Here is an 18,997-nt window from a genome sequence, read left to right as displayed (position 1 = left end):
TGTCGAAATCATTCATATTCATACCACGAGGCCCCTTGATCACGGTAAGGCTCTGCTTGCGCAAATCAAACTCAAGTATGTCATTTCCCTTATGCTTAGCCGACCAGTACAGGGCATTACCTATAAGGGTGCTAGTTCTGTGACCAAATAGAGTATCATCTGAAGCCTCTGTCGAGATGGAATTGCCCCATGTGTCAGTCTCAGAGGAGTAAACTCGGGCGACGAGTTGTCGATAATCCTGCATGTAGCGAGTGTACACGAAGACCAGCTTGAAGGGGCTTGAATGGCACGCGCCGTGTACATGGTTCTGGTCTCTGGCAGCGCAGACCACTGCCGCCTTGAGGTAGGCTTTGTTGAACTCGGGCGGAATGGACACGCGGTGCTGCTTGTGGCTGATAGGATCACACACGACGAGCTCTTCCAGAACCCAGTCTTTGACGAGGACGCGGCCGTGGCGGCAATCGAGCACCTTGTGTTCACTGTAGCGTCCAAGGGAGAAGCGCCCAGGGGGGATGCTGTCCGGAGGTGCGACGACGGGCCTGAACATGACCTGTTGCCCGCCGCCCTGGAAGAAGCCGAGGAGGGGCGGCTTGCCGTGGTGCGCGTAGAACCGGCGGAGGAACTTGGGGTCGACGAGGATGCCTCTCCACTGCTTGCAGACGGCGGAGGCGCGGGGGAGCGAGCATAGGTCCAGCGGGAGGCGGAGGAAGATCTCCCAGAGCATATCTTGGTTGTCCGGCAGGGAGGCAGGCGGCTCCGGCGAGGTGCCGTTGCCCTCCTCGCTGACCTGGATCTGGGGACGGAGACGCTTGCCGCCGCTGCCGCGGGTGAGTCGGTCGGCCCCCTCTCTCGCCTGGATCTGGATGCTTCGGCGCTTACTGCTGCGGCGGTGGCTGGCCACCCCGGCGCCATCCCCATTGGGCGGGCGTGTACCTCGCTCGCGTGGATCTGGGAACGGAGACGCGCGCTGCGGCGACGGCCGGGCATTCCGGCGGCGCCCTCGCCGGGGTGGATGTGGCTCATGTCGGCGGCGCCAGACGGCCAGAGGAAGACCTGGCTCGCTGGCTGGCTCTGGCGAGAGGAAGAAGGAACGCATGAGATATTTTTTAGGGGAAGAAGGACCGCACGAAATCACTAATTAAGACTAGCCATCGTGGGAGTAACTTCAACGGTAATATTAAGTCCAACTTAACAAATTTACTTATGTGGCAATGAGTTAATGAAGAGAGAGGTAATTGTAGTAACTTAGCTAGTTACTGTAACATCACATGTCCCAATGCAATATGAGTCTATAACCTAATAAATGAATCTTTGCATGTTACCACACTTAAGTTACTATCCACTATGAAGATAGTAACATAGTCTAGGGATATGTGTATGTTACTAGTGTACGTTACTATCCATTGTGGCTAGTCTAAAAAGAATACTCGTTGCAAAGAACACTCCACTTTCCTAGATCGCGACAAGTGGCACGCTGCATATGCGTCACTTGTCGCAACCTGGGAGTTTTCCTTTTTTTCGTAGATTCATTTATTCAAAGCGTTTTATCTTTTAAACCATGCATTCAAATCTTGAACCGTTTTCACCCTTGGATTCCTCGCGTCGAGATCTTTAAAACTAGATCCCATGTTGATAGGTTTTGACAAACTTTTTTTTCAAGAAAAAAACCGGACGACAAAAACTGGGCGAAAAAACCGAAACCGGGAGCACGGTTTTTTTCAATTTCCGAAAGAGGCACGCCCGTGCCTCTCGCGAAATCACACCCGTGCCTCTCGTGAAAGCAAAACCGTGACTCTGGTGGAAGGAAAAAGAAACAGAGAATGCGGTTTTTTTTCGTTTCCGAGAGGCACGACCTTGACTCTCCCGAAAGCACAACCATGCCTCTCGCGGATGCAAAACCGTGACTCTCGCGAAAGAAAAAAAACAGAAAATGCATTTTTTTCCTTTCTGAGAGGCACGGCCTTGACTCTCCCGAAAGCACAACCGTGCCTCTCGTGGAAGCAAAACCATGACTCTCGCGAAAGAAAAAAACATAAAATGCATTTTTTTCCTTTCTGAGAGGCACGGCCGTGACTCTCGCGAAAGCACAACCGTGCCTCTCGCGGAAGCAAAACCATGACTCTCGCGAAAGAAAGAAAAACAGAAAATGCATTTTTTTTTCCTTTCTGAGAGGCACGGCCGTGACTCTCGCGAAAGCACAACCGTGCCTCTCGCGGAAGCAAAACCGTGACTCTCGTGAAAGAAAAAAAAAATAGAAAACTCGTTTTGTTTTTCCCTTTCCGAGAGGCACAGCCGTGACCCTCGCGAAAGCACAACCGTGACTCTTGTGAAAGAAAAAAAAACAAAAAACATGTTTTTTTTCGTTTCCGAAAGGCACGGCCGTGACTCTCGAGGAAAAAAATCGTGACTTTCGCGAAAGATAAAAAACGTGTTTTTTCGCGGGAATTTTTTTTTTGAATTTTTTAATCGAAAAGCTAAGAAAGACCGGGGAAAACCAAAACGTCAAAAAAAACCAAAAAAAACCATTTAAAAAGCCGAAAACGCGTGCGGAAAAATAAAAAAACAAAATCCGGAGGGAGCGTCCAGAACATGACACATGACTGAGAGCGCGCCAAGTGGCGCTGATCGTTGCGAGGCTTCCGAAGAAGCGCTCGTTAACTAGTTGCTCTCAGGACCGCATGTGGTAGCGGGGAGTAGACTTTCTGTCTGCAGCAGCAGTGGGTTGGGTTGGGCCCTGCCCCTGACCGACCCACCAAGTGCATGATAAATCCCCTAAAAAAGGACTCTCGAAAAAAAAGAGTGAACAATGGAGACATACATACAATTTGATTTTGTTTCGTCAGAGCTCAGACTATGCAGTGCAGCATTGTTAGCCTTTCTTTTCTTCTTTCTTCAACCAGGGACAAAAGTATTCTCTATTAGTGATCTAAAAGGTTTTATACTGGTTTACAAAGAGAGTACTTATTTATATAGCAGCAGTAATTAAGCAGTGATAAAATTTTGTAGCAACGTGGAAACATAACATAAGTTTGATAAATGTCATATTTTCTTAGGAAAGTGTAAGACTATTATAACATTGAAGTCTAATACATGCAAAATACGTGTGTGTCTTATTCTAATCAAACTTATTCTAATACCGGCAAAACAGTGTTGCCCGTCAATGGGCCGCCACAAACACTGGCATAGGCTCCAACATGAGATGAACATTTTATTACATATATGAACATTTTTCAGCTTTTCACAAATATGTTTACTTATGTTTAACAATATTTGTTTGCATTCTATTAATAGATCATATTTTATTTGTCAGGGAATTTCCAAGTAATTTCCTGAACTATATATACAAAGATAAGTTATTGATCATACTAGTGTCTGTCCGACTCCTCATCACTACGAACGCTTTTTCTTTTTGATGTGTTGGACACTAAGAATGTAGATTTTTTTTAAAATATATTTTAGGGATAATACGAACGTTGAATTGGAGCCAACCGTACAATTTCTCGGACGAGCGGCGGTGCAAGAGAAGAGCCCAGCAATCTGGACTCCGCCCTTGGTTGTTTCATGGCCCATTTCATTAGAAAATCCCGGTTGCCAATCATTTTTGCAGGACAGCCCGACCCAAAAGTCCAACTCTGGCTTATCCACCAGACCACCAATCATTTTTCTCGAACAAAATGGAAAGACGGCGGCGAGCGATCCTCTAGTCGGCGGCCGGCGGCCAGCTGCCGGCGTGCTTCCGCGCCGTCGTCATCCATGCTCGCTTTCGGCCGTCGCACTCGCACAACCACCGCTCGAATTCGCCGCCTCCCTCGCGTATCAGCGAAGCGCCTCCAATCCTCTGCTCTGGCGAGGGAGCTGTCTGCCATGCCATGCCATGGTGAGTAATCCCCTTGTATGCTCTCCCTTTGTTTTTGGTAGTTGTAACTGGTGCAGCGACATGATTAGTTACAGGATTCTCTTCTTTTTTTTCTACAGTCGAATATAAGCAGGGGATCTGCGCATCTCTGTATCAGTTACAGGATCTCTGTATTGTGATTTGGAGAAGGAAATGGCTGCTACTGCTATCGGAATCACAGCAGGAAACACTAGTACTGATGTGGAATGCACTGTAGAAAATACTGAAGCCTGGAACCGCAGAATAAAGCTCCATGTGAGGAGCAATGCACTGCAGGAAGTACTCAAGTTGAAGATAAATCAGCGGAACATGACAACAATGTAAGCAACGAACCATTGTATTGTTAACTGTTATGCAGTCCAATTAAAATTAAATTTGATTCTCATATGGTCTTGCATATACCTAGTAGTACTATTATATTACATGGCGACGGACGATTATTCATACAATCAGGTGCTAATAGTGGAAAGATGGAAATATACTGCATCCTTGTGCTATGCATTGCGGTGCAACACATGGACTAAGTGCATGTCTGCAATATGTACCAAATCATGGCAGCATGTTCTCGGTGCTTTATGTTCTAGGATGATTTTCAGACGATACAAAGGGCTTAGGGGGAATCTGCAGGTTGTGCAACCTCCCCGTTAACATGTTTACCACCTTTGTCATTGATGGCCGATTCTTCGGGTTCCACTGGATGCACCACAGGGCCACAACGGTCAGCTGCCTCATCTTTTCTTTGTCTTCTGCTGTCATTTCCAAAGTAAGCTCCCATTCATGCCCACTAATTACTCTCTCGTATACCCACTCCGGGAGATATACCTCGTCATGGTACTCAACACTTGGGTCTGAGTTCCTCCGTCCGCTCACCATTTCCAACACCAGCATGCCGAAACTGTACACGTCTGACTTGTAAGACACCCCTCCAAAGTTTCGAGAGTATAGCTCTGGTGCAATGTATCCCATGGTGCCTCTTGCTGCAGTTAAGGTAACGATGCTCTGGTCCCTTGCACATAGCTTGGCAAGGCCAAAGTCTGAGATCTTCGGGTTGAAGTTGTAGTCCAGCAATATGTTGTGTGGCTTGATGTCAAAGTGGAGAATGCGCTGGTTGCACCCTTGATGAAGGTATTCCATTCCTCGGGCAATGCCTAAAGCAATATCTAGCATTTTGTTGGTTGCTAGGGGTTGTCGAGAAGTATTAGAAACTTGTGGAAATATGTATTTCTCCAGAGACTCGTTAGGCATGAATTCATAAATCAGAGCCCGTCTTCTTCCTTCGGAGCAAAAGCCCAAGAGACGGACGATATTTGCATGGTGGATCAGTCCAATGGTTGCAACTTCATTGATGAATTCCTCTCCCTCACCTGTAGAGCTCTCTAGCATCTTGACTGCCACAGGCACTCCATTTGGTAGCCCGCCTTTATATACGCTTCCAAATCCTCCTTGCCCTACCTTTTCCTTAAACCGTATTGCAATCTTTTTAACTTCAGAGAAAGTGTACCTTGTGGGTTTTGACGTGCCATATGTTTTGAGAAACATTTCGACCTTCAAATGTATCTCTTCATTATATCTTGTCTTCAATGAAAGATAAAGTGCAGTGGCCACTGTCAACAAAAGAACAACAATTGCGGCCACCGATGATGTTGCTGAATAAACAGAGAACAGGAAATAAGCATATTGATATGGTGATTGTCATAGGTATAAGAGAATGTAAGAGACTAATGACCAATTTGAAGAATTTTATGTATAATGTGGTTAGATTTGTTTCTTTCATGTTTTTCGTCATGTGAAGTGTAGAATGACATGGGTTGTAACTATACCTGCAATGACTTTGATATGCGAACCTGCAAATACAGAAGAGGAGAATCAGATATGGATAATATTTTAGTGAACAAAAACAAAGGATACTTCTTGAATAAGTTGTCAATACATACATTTGACAAAATATTTTTGAAGGACTGTTGTCTACCCACAGCAATACACTGCTCCCTAGTGGGATACAATACAGTTTTACATTTTTGAGGCACATCTATACAATTATTTTGCCTTTTGTAAGAGATCATCAAATGTCGGACAGATTCATTCGTCATGGCATTTTGTTTTCGAAAATACAGCACAATTGTTTATCTTAATACTAAAAGTGAAGAGTTTGGTACAAACATGTTGTACATGTTGCTTTAATACTAAAACTTCTCAAGGTTCTACAATAGAATCAAATGCAACCAACAACTAGCTGTTCTAAATAGTAATTACCATCTAGAACTAGAAGTAACCTTTTTGTTCATGTATGTGTATTTGTCTATAGCTTATGGTTTGTGCTGATATTTTGTGCCGTTGCAGAGGACACAATTGCAGGTTGTGTTTTATTTGGTCCATTATGTAGCAATGTGGTATTATCTGTATAAGTAGACGGCGAGACAGTAGCATTTAAACATAATTTCTTTCAACTTAATTATCTCTATGAGATCTGTTTGTGATACGTTTGTGTCCCTCAATGTGATTGCTAAAGCTAGGCACTCAAATGTTTTCTAATGATAGCGAATCTTTGTGGTTGATAAGGCTGGGTACTCAAACGATTTCCGGTGACAGCAAATCTTCATACACATCGAATTGTAGAATGAGTAAATTCAAAACTAAAGCTGCAGAACCAGTGTTAGTACAATTTTATTGTGCTTTTGGCCAGTTAGAAACATTACCATGATGCATGCAGAATGTTTGATTCCTTTGCAAGCTGAATGCACACTGTCCCCCTTGCCGTTCACATATTTGGCAAGCGATGCCGCCCGTGTCTACCTTAAACCTTGGATACGTCCATTCAAGCAGTATCTCTGCAAAACTAAGGGAACCGTTGAAGAATGGTCCGAAGGAAGTGGGTATCGAGACGACGCCATCTGAGCATGCCTTGCAGTCCAATGGAAGAACATAAATGAGTCGGGAAGCATCCACTAGGTATGAAAAGTGAGTTGTGTTGCTAAGGCAGGAGACTGGGCTAGCCACATCGATGAGCCTTGGCGTGAACTCTCTCGTACAACATATTAGGATGGCATCGTACTCAAAAAACATGTTCTGACATGGGCCCTGGTTCTCTGCATAGGCAGCATCAACCGGTATGCTTTTGGAGAAGAGTTTCTGGAGCAGACATGGAGATACAGAGTATACAAGCGGGGTGACATACATGCCACCACTGCTGTAATCTATGGCAGTCACCTTGCATCGGCCAAGGCCTGGGTGAGCTAGGATGGTGTCCTGGCCAGAGCATGCTAACTTTATGCATGGTGTACCGCATGATGATGATGTATTGCTGGATTCAAGTCGAAGAGGAAACCTGATTTCTGGCCCATGTTTGCTGCACTTTGATGGTGGACAGTAGCTGAAGAAATCTTTATCATCCCACGCTCTGGCCAACTCGGTTCCATGGTAGACAAGAGATAGCAGGATAGCAGCAACAAGGAATTTACCCATCTTGGTGTATATCTCTACCCAGAATCTAGAGGAAGAGGAATGGAGAAGAAAGCAAGCAAGTATAAAAAAGTAGCACTAGCTTATTGATTAATCAGCTTCACATGTAGCAAGTCATTCTGTAATGCTCTGATATATAGTTGTACGCCTTAGTGCAGAGGAATTTCTTTCGACTAGTAGCTCTTCTGCCCTGCGTCAGGGGGCACTTGTGTGGAAACACTAGTGTACAGTCGTTGTCACCTATGGAAAATATGAACCCTTACCAAGTAAATGGGGCCAGAACATTAAGTAGGTCCTAATTAGAGGCACACCCGCCGTGCGGAAAGGGGCACTGTGGAAATCCTAATATAACTGTAATTGCCATCTCTGGGGAATATGAACTCTATATATTACCAGGTAGATAGAGCAGGAGAGAAAAAAATCTTCCTTTCGTTCTCTACAAACTTGTTTTTCTTCTTATTATGGTGAATAGTATTCCCTCCTCAGGAAAAATAAGAGTAACCTGTACTCTTCTCAGTAACCACCAGGATATTGATCTGGGAAGCAACTATGGCTAACCCTGGTGCACTTTGTTGTTCCATTACCTTGCAAGCATTTACTTTCTTATCTTTGCTTGCAGCTGTGGTAGCAGATCTCCAGGGAGGTGACGGGTGCCCACATTTCTCGTGTGGACGTCTCCGAAACATATCTTATCCATTCCGCCGTCGAGGTGATCCACCTGGATGCGGTTCTAAGTACTATGAACTGGAGTGCAGCGATAGCCATGCAAAAATCCGCATTGGCAATGCGGAGTACTATGTGGTTGGCATCAACTATAATGATTCATCCTTCTGGGCCATCGACACTATCTTTGATACGAAAAGAGGCTGCCTTCTTCCTTGCTACTCTTACCCGGAGGGGATGGTTGATTCACATGGCCTCGACATTTTGGAGGTTGAATTATTCCCTTGGGCATGCTTTGTTAATTGTTCGCGAGCCATAACGAAAAATAGTTGGTACAAGCCTGTTGCCTGCCTGAGTGCAAACAATTCATTTGTTTATGTCTGGGCTGGTTATTGTGACATCTTACATCTTGAGCATTCCTGTGGATACTTAGCCATGACACCTTTTGATGGTTCCTCAATCCTAGACAAACAGCTACAGAATGTGTCAATCCGAGACAAACAGCTACAGAATGTAAGTTACGCAGATATCATGCACTTGACAAGGAAGGGATTTCCTGTTAGCTTTCCTGTTGATGGTAGACTCGACAGGCTTTCGAAGATCATCAAAGAATGCCTGCACAATTCAACAAGGTGAGTCTGCCCTCTGACCTCTGGAGTGATGACGGGAACCATGTGGTTCTATTTCCTCTTGAATTCTGTTTATTTTATAATCGACTTAAAATTGCATCCTCTCTTAAATCATTTTTTTTCAATGATGACTTGCAGCGATTTCAGGAAGCAAGTATCTCCTGCAAACATGATGAGTCAGATTCGTGCTTTCTTCTGGAGTGAGTTACAGTTCTTAAAATGCTTAAAAGGTTCTCATGCACTATCAACAACGCATATCATGTATGTGGAGGTTAGAGCCATAATATCCGCTATTGATATCCCCAAATTCCTTGTTGGTATGTGAGCATTGCCTTTTTTTAATCATCACAGCTATTATCTTGTACTCTCTCCGTTTCTTTTTACTATGCATATAAATTTATTTGAAGTCAAACTACACAAAGTTTGACCAAATTTATAACAAAAATACGAACATCTACAATACTAAAACTATATATAGTATGAAAATACATTTTAGGATCCATTTGATAATATTGATTTCATATCGTGAATGTTGATATGTTTTAATATAAAGTTAGTCAAACTTTACAAAGCTTGACTTTGACCAAATTTTATATGCAAACTAAAATGAAACAAAGGGAGTATACATGTTGTCTAACTTAAGGCACCCCTACTTGTTTGGGTAGTACTATGCAGGTTTGTGCTGGCGCCCCTGGCTGTATTGATCTTCCTTGCATACACGTATTGGAAAACAAGGATTACAATTGATGCAGTTGAGAAGTTTCTTCGGATGCAACAAATGATCGGGCCGATGAGATACGTCTACACCGACATCATTGCAATCACAGGCCACTTCAGAAACAAGCTAGGCCAAGGTGGCTATGGCTCTGTGTTCAAGGGCGTGCTACTGCCAGGCAATGTTCATGTTGCCATCAAGATGCTAGAGGGCAGCTCCAACTGCAATGGAGAAGACTTCATCAGTGAAGTCTCCACCATCGGCAGGATCCACCACATCAATGTGGTCCGTCTTGTGGGGTTCTGCTCAGATGAAATGAGAAGGGCGCTCGTCTACGAGTACATGCCTCGAGGTTCTCTTGACAAGTACATCTTCTCGGCCGAGAAGAGTTTTTCTTGGGACAAGCTCAATGAGATTGCTTTGGGCATTGCCCGAGGGATTGATTACTTGCATCGAGGTTGTGATATGCAGATTCTCCACTTTGACATCAAGCCGCACAACATCCTTCTAGACAGCAATTTTGTCCCAAAAGTTGCTGATTTCGGTCTCGCCAAACTGTACCCAAGGGACAAGAGTTTTGTGCCATCGAGAGCTCTACGGGGAACTGTTGGATACATAGCTCCTGAGATGATATCTCGGAGTTTTGGGGTCATATCGAGCAAGTCTGATGTTTACAGCTTTGGGATGCTGCTGTTGGAGATGGCTGGAGGAAGAAGGAACGCCGATCCGAATGCAGCGAACTCGAGCCAAGCATACTACCCGTCATGGGTGTATGATAGACTAACTGAACAAGAAGTGTGTGAGATATCTCCCGTTGCTGACATGCATGAGTTGGAGAGGAAGCTGTGCATCGTTGGACTATGGTGCATCCAGATGAAGTCTAATGACAGGCCGACGATGAGCGAGGTCATAGAGATGCTGGAAGGTGGCTTCGATGGCCTGCAGATGCCTTCCAGGCCATTCTTCTGCGACGATGAGCACACCGCTGTTCCGGATTCTTACCCTTTGTTATCCGAGCTGACCGAGATCTCGGAGGAGGATGAGATCTCAGATTCTTATGTTTCCCGGGTCCTATGAACTTCTATGTGGAAACATGTAATAAAATCTAGCAGTTAAAGAGGATATATAACTCCAACTGCTTAATTGGTAGTAGAATCTAGAATGTAATCATCTTTCTGGAAGACACATATTATCCGAATATATGAATAACAACTTGTGAAAGCTGAAGTGTTATTTGCGCTTGCTGTTAAAACATTGTTGGCATGAATACATGAAGGTTGACAGAATGTATTATGGTGATTCAGGCAGAGGCAAACCAAAACATGATGTAAGAAATGCAGAGAAATCCATTTTCGACAGCTGTTGGTGACGATATTTTTCTGCTGCCCCATCCTCTCCTGTATAAACCCTTGTGTAGCCAAAACTTCTGTAAATGCAGAGAAATGTATAATGGTGTTTTGTAGGTCAAAACTTCTGTAGTAAGTGTGAACCATTTCCCATTCTTTGTAAAATGGTAGCCCCCAGTCTTTTGTAAGTCGAAATTTCTGTAGTATGTTTCCTTCCTCCTGTAGCAAACTTACTCTTCTTGCTCTTGTCAGTGTATGGAGACGATGATGACCGCTAAGCGGAAGAATTCGTATCGACTGCAAATGCAACCTCCTGCCGTGTTCACATTTTTTTTTCTAAGGCCAAGTTGTTACAACCATGAATGTGATTGTAGACTTGTTGCCGTCCCGGTCCAGGTCAGTGTATCATCAAGTAAATTGCTGCAAAAATTATGAGTCCTTTGGACCATTACAAATCAGTGGACAGCAGTAGCAACCTCAGCCTCAGGGTAAGAAATTGAGTTGTGGAATTTCAGTCAGAGTCGCAGTGCACTTACCTCTGGAATTTCAATGACCCGCAGTCCAGTGTCGCATATATGGAGTACTGGACAGCAGCAGCAACCTCACCGTCAGCTCAGGGCAAGAAAAATTAAGCCGATTTCTTGCTGTCACACGCATTCCGAATTAATCGGCGGTAATTTCAGCCGTATAAAAAACATTCAGATGACCTCAAAGTTCAACAGAAAACTACAAGCCAAGAATGAAACCTCCTGCATACGTGTTCCTGCGATTACGAGGGTGATTGTAGACTCGCTGCCACCCAGTCCCGCATCTTCAGCAGTAAACAGCCGCTGCGAGGACGACGAGTCCTCTGGCTCATATGAACCACTACAAATAACTGGACAGCAGCAGCAACCTCGCACCCAGGGCACCTCGCTCTCAGGGCAAGGAAAGTCCTGTCTCTGTCATTTAAATTTCTACAGCAATAATTTCAGACATGTAAATAACATTCAAATGACTTGGAAGTCCAGCAAAAAACTGCAAGCTAAGAGTGCGACCTCCTGCCGTATGTGTTCTTGCGATTAGGAGTACGACCGTACACTTGCTGCCATGTGTGTCCTGCATCTTAAGCAGAGAATCATGGATGTGATTATAGACTTGTTGCGGAAATTTCTGGCCCGGTATCATTACCATCAAGTAAACTGCTGCGAAAATGACGAGTCCTTCCATTACAAAATCAGTGGACATCCGTAGCAGCGTCAGTCTTAGGGTAAGTTCAAAAAGGGTTAAAAAATCAATCAAGTTTGGTCATAAGCGTTGCAGCAACATGGAATTTCAGTCAGAGTCAGAAATCAATCCAGCTGATATCAATTTCAGTCATAGCTCTCTAGGAATTCAGTGGACAGCAGTAACTACCAGTCAGTCTCAGGGGGCAATAAAATTCAGTCGTATAAAACTCGCTCGAGACGACTTGGAAGCCCAGCAGAGAACTGCAGCTAATAATCCAATTTCGAGTGCGACTGTAGACTCGTTGCTATCCAGACCCACATCTTCAGCAGCCGCTGCCAGAACAACGGTCCTCTGGCTCATATGTACCACTACAAAATAACTGGACAGCAGCAGCAACCTCGCTCCCAGGGCAAATAAAGCCCCGTATCTCTCAAACAAATTTCTGCAACAATTATTTCAGACCTGTAAACATCGAAATAACTTCTAGACCGAGACAAAAACCATGCTTACAAGGGTTCGTTTTGGTCAAATGGGTGCAGATCTGATTTGATCTAGCATATAAACAGATCGAGAATTTCTAAAAAATCTAGAGCAACTTCCTGGCATTCAGTTAGCACAGCCATGCCAATTCTTCTCAGACAACGGCTGAATAGCACAGACAAACATACAAGTCTAGGATCAAGAGATGAGCTGCCAAGCACGCAGCATGTAGAAAAAAGCAACACATGTAGAAAAAAGTATAGGCCGAAATTCCCCAGATTACGATAAGTTTTTTGCAGATAACATATAGACACCACCGACCACATTGATGCGATGCAATAGACTCGGTGACAACTAACAACTGCAGCAGCCATTCTTCACCAGGAGAAATCAAAAGTGTTAATCTACTAGTAACTCAATACTGATAAATATGAAATTTTACAATAGCACCTATGTAACATAGTGTATGAACAAGACAGTAAAAATAAGCAAGTGAAAAAAAAAGATAGTACAAACTCATGATGGGCTCAGCAAAATAAAAAAGAGCTCATAACCCCTAAAAAAAGAGGTATATCATAGTACTAGCTCCACCTCCCAGAACACCACCGACAACAAATGCCTTTTGACACATATTTGTTGGGTGGGGGAGTTGAATGATGAGAATGGTGATTATGCTAATAAAATTGGCTAGAAATACACTGGTTTCAACTTACAAAATATGAAACAACCAAATTACTAAGCACCTTCGCACGCATGGATTTATGCCAAACTTTCATATGCCGATAAACTTTGCCCAACAGGACCATGGTAGAGAGGAGGTGATATGACAACGCGTCGCTCGTTATGAGGATAATGGGGTTAGAGACATGCTAGATGATGTCTTTGCTGCACAGCCGACACCTCCGTCACATTCAGCGAATGAACCGGAGGAGCCGGAGGAAACCGCAAAGGCCTTTCTGGATATCTTGGCCTCGTCAAAGAAACCTCTTTATGAGGGTGCCAAGCTCTCTGTGTTGGATGCCATCTCGCAATTGATGGCAGTCAAGGCCGAGTACGGCTGTACCGAGGTTGCTTCGAAGCATTTCTAGGAGTATGGGCTAATAGCCTCCCTGAGGGCCATGAACTGCCGAAAACCATGTACGCTACGACGAAAATCATGAAGGCGCTCTCCAAGGATTATGAGAAAATACATGTTTGTCCAAAGAATTGCCTTTTTTTAGGCATGAGTATGCGAATGACAACTACTGTAGGAAGTGTGGTTCCTCTCGGTATATTGAGGTGGTCGATGGCAGGGTTAGAAGCAGCAGCTAAAAATCCCTGTGAAGGTTGTTCAGTATCTTGATTTTATAAAAAGATTGCAGCGCCTTTTCATCACCGAGGAGTCTGCCAAAATGATTAAGTGGCACAAGGAAGGGAAAAGGTACTATCCAAATAAAATTGTACATCCATTAGAAGGTGAAGCATGGAAGTCATTCGATATAGAATACCCGGAGGAAGCAGCCAAGGCTGGGAATGTAAGAATTGTTATATCATGTGATGGGTTCAATCCATATTGTATGTCGTCTAATCAATACAGCTGCTGGCCCGTGTTTGTTATTCCGCTCAATCTCCCTCCCGGCGCCATAATGCAACGCAAGACCATGTTCCTGTCGCTTACAATTTCAGGGCCTGAATATCCATGGAAGAATTTGAGTGTGTTTATGCAGCCGTCGGTGGATGATTTGCACCATTCTTGGTACTTCCCGAGGTTGACATACAACCGGCATCTGCAGAAAAATTTCTTGATGAAAGTTTGGCTACAGTATTACATGCATGACTTTCCCGGCTATGCCCTATTCTGCGGATGGTGTACAAGTGGGAAGATGCCTTGCCCAGTGTGCATGCAGGCTTGCGTTTCATTTGGCTGAAGAAGGGTGGCAAGTATGTTGCCTTTGACCTGAATCGACAGTTCCTCCCTCCAGACCATCCTGATAGGGAAGACAAGAAGAACTTCACAAAAGGCATAGTCGTCCATGAAGTAAACAAGATTCCAACATTTTCTGGTGCGGATGTGCTTGCTCAGATGAAAGCTCTTAAGCCTGCCGGTGAAGGGAAAGGCAAAGCCAAAGCCAATGCCACAGGCGAAGACGGGGGCGAGGGCGAGGGCAAAGGAAAAGGGAAAGGAAAAAAAATGTTTTGAGTTAGATTACAATAGTATGCTTAATCTGCTCTTCTGTTATTAATGTTCTTTTATGTATGCTTAATGTGCTCTTCTATTATTAATGTTCTTTTCTATATGCTTGTTTATTTGATATCCTTACTAATTGTTTATTCTCTTGTCAATGCAGGTTTGCTAATCATGGGCAAGTCCAGCGGCGCCTGTTTCCTCAACAAATTCAAATCACTTACTCGGAGTGGACGAGCCCACAAGGTCCCCCCTCCCCGGCTACGCGATGATGACACCTCATAGGGAGGTCGAGGGGTAGGGGGAGGAGACCCTAAAGGAGGAGGGGGTGGGGGGGAGAGCCCCTAGAGGAGGAGGAGGTGGGGGGAGAGGCACCCTGGTCAAAAAAAACTCCGGGCCCTATCCGAAATAGGGGGGTCTTCTTCGATGCCCTCCTATACTGAGGCACCTTCTGAGTCTGAGGAGGAGGAGTATGTTCCTGATGGTGAGGAGGAGGAGGGCGAGGAGGAGGAGGCCGAGGAGGAGGGGTGCGAGGAGGAGGGTGAGGAGGAGGAGGGCAAGGAGGGTGGTGGAGGGGAGTTTGACCCCGAGTTGTGGGGTGACTTACCGTCGGGTGCTCCAAAGGGGTGGCTGCGTGGTATTGTCGGAGTACCTACACCACCTTCTATCGAGGCGCACAAGTGGCTCATTGAACCTGCGGGGATAGAGTAAGTGCCTCTCAATCATATTTTCAACACATGATAACATTTTCTTATTTTACACATGCCAATTCTTTGATTCTTTTGCGGGAACTGGATCCTTCACGGAAAGGGCCGTAAACCGAACGGCCTTATCACTGTCCTGTTGAAGGAGTTTTGGCCGGGCCTATTCTGCCCGCGGCTGGACAGGGACTCAGAGCTATGGGTTTTGGCCACGGGTTGGGCCCACTACGAGGCTTCCAGCCACGCGGAGTACGGGACGGCCGCTAAGGCCGTGATCACCAAATTTTGGGTAAGTTCTCTTCTGAATCACTTGTCTTCAGTCTCGTTCATAGTTTATCATTGAATCACTCAACTCATGCCTTGTTTGCTTTTGGTTTTATGCATGATTGCAGGAACTCTATAGAGTTCTTGACGAGCACAAGGCCAGAGCTGACGTGGTCTTGCTGGCGGCTGCGAAGAAGAAAGCTCGTCAGTTGCAGTCCGAGGTGTGCTAGGTTGTCGTCTCGCACTACTACCTTCATCAAAAGATGAGCAAAACTGAACTGCGGAAGCAACGACTTACCTTGAACAGGGAGCAGTTCATGAGGGTAACTATTACTGACTTTTCATTCCAACATATAAGCAGTCTATTTAATTGTTTCGTGCTCACATGTCATGCTTCCAAAATTTGCATAGGTTATTCCTCCTTGGTGCTATGCAAAGGATGACAGATGAGCGAGTTTGGTGGATAGGTGGCTTAGCGACAATGCAGAGTTTGCTGCCAAGAGCTGCAAGGGTCGGGCTAACCGTGGAAAAGACGGGACACGCGGCCAAGGAAACAGGAACCACTGGGCTTCAAGGCCATGAAGGTATATCTATATGCATGATGTATTTTTGTTCTTCTTTTTACCGTCATGTTCTTATGTATGGCTAACTTCTGTTTGACGTTGTAGGAGGACAAGTTGAAAAGGCCGCTCTCAGACATGGAGTCGTGAAAGATGGCCCATGAGCGGAGTGATCGCAAGGCCGGCGAGAGCCAATACCACGGCAAGACCGAGGAGCACCTGGAGTCTTACACTCAGTAGTTTCAGAGGTTGCGTCCGCCTGGTCCGGATGCTCGTGACGTCGTCCAGTCTCAGATAGACGACACGGCGGTGGTGGCCATCCAGCCGAAGTCCCATGGCCGGTACCCGTGTTTCGATGGCTTGATCACTCCTTCGGTCTGGTACACACGGCTTCGGGCTACCAACCCGAGCCTGTTAGAGAGTACGGGGAGTTCGCAGCGTCCCTTAGCCTGCCAGCATGTTGTAAGTACTTCCCCCTTGTCTTCTTTCTCTCTAACTTTCTCAGTTTATTTTTAGCATTGCCCACTTAGAAACAACCTAAATTTTGTAGGCATATAAGGCCTTTGTCGAGCATAGGAATCTTGAGGTGCGGGAGTACTTGCAATGAGTGAAGGCAAACGATGATTACAACCGTCAAATGATGGCGGTTAGTTTTGCCCTCTTAAAACCAAGCTAAAATTTGCACTTTCATTCCTTCTAACCTTCTAGTTTCCTTGTTTAACTAACATCCAGGCTATGTTGGCGTCTTGGACTAACCGCACTGATCCACCACAAATGTGACCCGCACCGCCACCTGCTGGAGAACCCCCACACGTGCCCACGTTCGATGAATGGGTGGCACTAGGAAGTGAGACTCCGGTTAGTACATTTGCCCTTACAATCTCTTCATTCAACAATATCATATCATATTTACCATTACAATCTCTTCTCAAACATGTAGGAGACCGGGAGCTCGACTCCAGTCACTCCGATCTGGTAAGGAGGTGGCGGTCTTGGCGGCGGTGGTCTTGACGGTGGTGGTTTTGTCGGTGGCGGTCTTGGCTGATGTCGGTGATGATACCCGTGTTGGTGCATGCCGTGCCATACTTTTCATGTTCCATAGTTCTTATTTACCGTTCTTTAGATGACGATGATGATGATGATGATGTCCGTGTCTCATACTTGTGTTCATTAAGTTTCGCCGATGATGATCTTGATGATCTTTAGATGATGACGATGATCTTTAGATGATGATGATGATGATGATGATCTTGAGATGATGTTGCTGTGATCTGTCATATTTGTGTGCTGCATTTGCTGTGAATTTGAATGAAATGAGCAAAACAAAGAATATATAAAAAAATAGAGCAGAACTATGCCGACGGCACGCATAGCCTTGCCCAGGAGAAGCCAGGGGCCGACGCGTGGCAGTGGTAAGAGAAGCCAGCGGCTGCCATGTGGCAGTGGTATGCCGACGGCCATTTCCATCTATGACGACAGCTTGGCCGTCGGCATACCACTGCCACGCGGCAACCCGTGGTTGGCCAGCGTGTTTGACGGCGCCGGCAAGGTGAAAATCTACGCCGACGGTGTTTCTATGGTGACGGCCGTACCGACGCCTTCGACATATATGCCTATGCCGACGGCTTTTCTATGCCGATGACTTTTCTATGCCGACGGTCTGACACAAGTACGCTGACGTTATTTACGCCGACGGGGATATGCCGACGGTAGCCGTCGGCATAGATCTAGGCCGTCGGCCGCGACCGTCGGCATAGGGTGCTGGACTTCTCTCGCTGATTTTCTGCTCTTAGTCTCAAGGCAAATAAAAAAAGGAGGAAGCAGGGCTGGATCATGATCGCATTAGATCGACAGCGCTCACATGCTTTTCAAACCACAGCTGAGAAGCACACTCAAACACACACGTTTTGCTGATACACGAGGCTGAAATTGTCATGGCTAAAGAGAATAGCTGCCACGCACAAGCACATGCATAAAGCAACAGACGACGAAATCCGACTTGAAATAATACAAGGGTATTCAAAAGCATCTTGCTACATTAGAAACTTAGCTACACTAAAGTGCACACTTGGTAAGTTTTCTTCAGATAACATAATGCTGCCGACCACGTTGATGCACGACAAACTCATTGATAATAAAAAACTGCAGGAGCCCTTTCTTCACCCTGGAGAACACAAAAGAGTTAATCTCCACATAAACCAGTACAAATAAAGATAAAATTTAACAGAAGCACCTATGTAACATAGTATATGAACAAGATGCATGTACAAACTCATGATCAGCTATGCGTGTACAAATTATTATTAGTATGTGTGAATCCCAATAGCCGAATGGTTAGTAGTTTGAGGGTGCATGCCCAGATTGGCTGCCAGATATTTTCCAAAGAGAGAATCAAACAGTTAAAATTTCACAAACTATGTTCAGAACACTAGTGTAGTGTCTCCTACTCACGGAAGACAAGGCGAGGGAAACTCCCTGGCTGGCTCTGTGCAGCGTGAAGAACTGATGGGCTGTCGGTCTACTAGGACCTGGGACGCCGGAGGCAATGGGGTCCAGGACCATGCTCAAGATGTTGTTCTGAAGAAAAGCTTACAGCTGCTATTTAAGAAGCGTAGCTGTTATCTCAGGAGCGTAATATCCATTCAGTTTTGCTGAGCCTTTTTTGGGCTGTGTTAAACTGAATTTGGTCTGCTGAGTTGTTCAGCCTGCTAAGGCAGTTGCAGGCGCTTAAAAGAATGATGTTACTGACATTTCATTTTAATAAAGGGAGCGGGGTGTGAGCCTTATGATCTATCAAAAAATGTGTGTACAAACTCATGATCAACTCAGCAACATAAAGAAGACCTATTTCATCTCCGCCAAGAAAAAGATGTATCATCATATTACTGGCTATATCTCCTAGGAATATCAAT

The 18,997-nt window shown here is 45.2% G+C and overlaps 1 protein-coding gene and 1 pseudogene across 2 annotated transcripts; one reads left to right on the top strand and one right to left on the bottom strand.

Annotated features, from left to right (window-relative positions):
- Positions 1-3,613: 3,613 nt before the first annotated feature.
- Positions 3,614-10,636, top strand: LOC123059808 (rust resistance kinase Lr10-like). Of its 2 annotated transcripts, XM_044482318.1 has the most exons (5): positions 3,614-3,877; positions 3,976-4,215; positions 7,974-8,649; positions 8,785-8,963; positions 9,312-10,629. In XM_044482318.1, the coding sequence occupies exons 3-5, from the start codon at positions 8,255-8,257 to the stop codon at positions 10,436-10,438; spliced, it is 1,701 nt and encodes a 566-aa protein (XP_044338253.1). In that variant the 5' UTR covers positions 3,614-3,877; positions 3,976-4,215; positions 7,974-8,254; the 3' UTR covers positions 10,439-10,629. The 2 variants fall into 2 exon arrangements, with proteins under 2 accessions (XP_044338253.1, XP_044338252.1); XM_044482317.1 differs by lacking the exons at positions 3,614-3,877; positions 3,976-4,215 and having other exon boundaries at positions 7,472-8,649; positions 9,312-10,636.
- LOC123059809 (rust resistance kinase Lr10-like) lies at positions 4,356-7,357 on the bottom strand (annotated as a pseudogene).
- Positions 10,637-18,997: the final 8,361 nt, after the last annotated feature.

This window comes from Triticum aestivum, chromosome 3A (assembly GCF_018294505.1).
Source record: "Triticum aestivum cultivar Chinese Spring chromosome 3A, IWGSC CS RefSeq v2.1, whole genome shotgun sequence".
NCBI lineage: Eukaryota > Viridiplantae > Streptophyta > Magnoliopsida > Poales > Poaceae > Triticum > Triticum aestivum.
This window is presented reverse-complemented; position numbering and strand designations above follow the sequence as displayed.

Bases quoted from the DNA above. Each gene is read 5' to 3' on its own strand.
- LOC123059808 (XM_044482317.1), top strand. From the start codon at position 7,904: ATGGCTAACCCTGGTGCACTTTGTTGTTCCATTACCTTGCAAGCATTT. The intron at 8,650-8,784 runs GTGAGTCTGCCC...GATGACTTGCAG, and splicing joins TGCCTGCACAATTCAACAAG to CGATTTCAGGAAGCAAGTAT. The intron at 8,964-9,311 runs GTATGTGAGCAT...TTGTTTGGGTAG, and splicing joins TATCCCCAAATTCCTTGTTG to TACTATGCAGGTTTGTGCTG.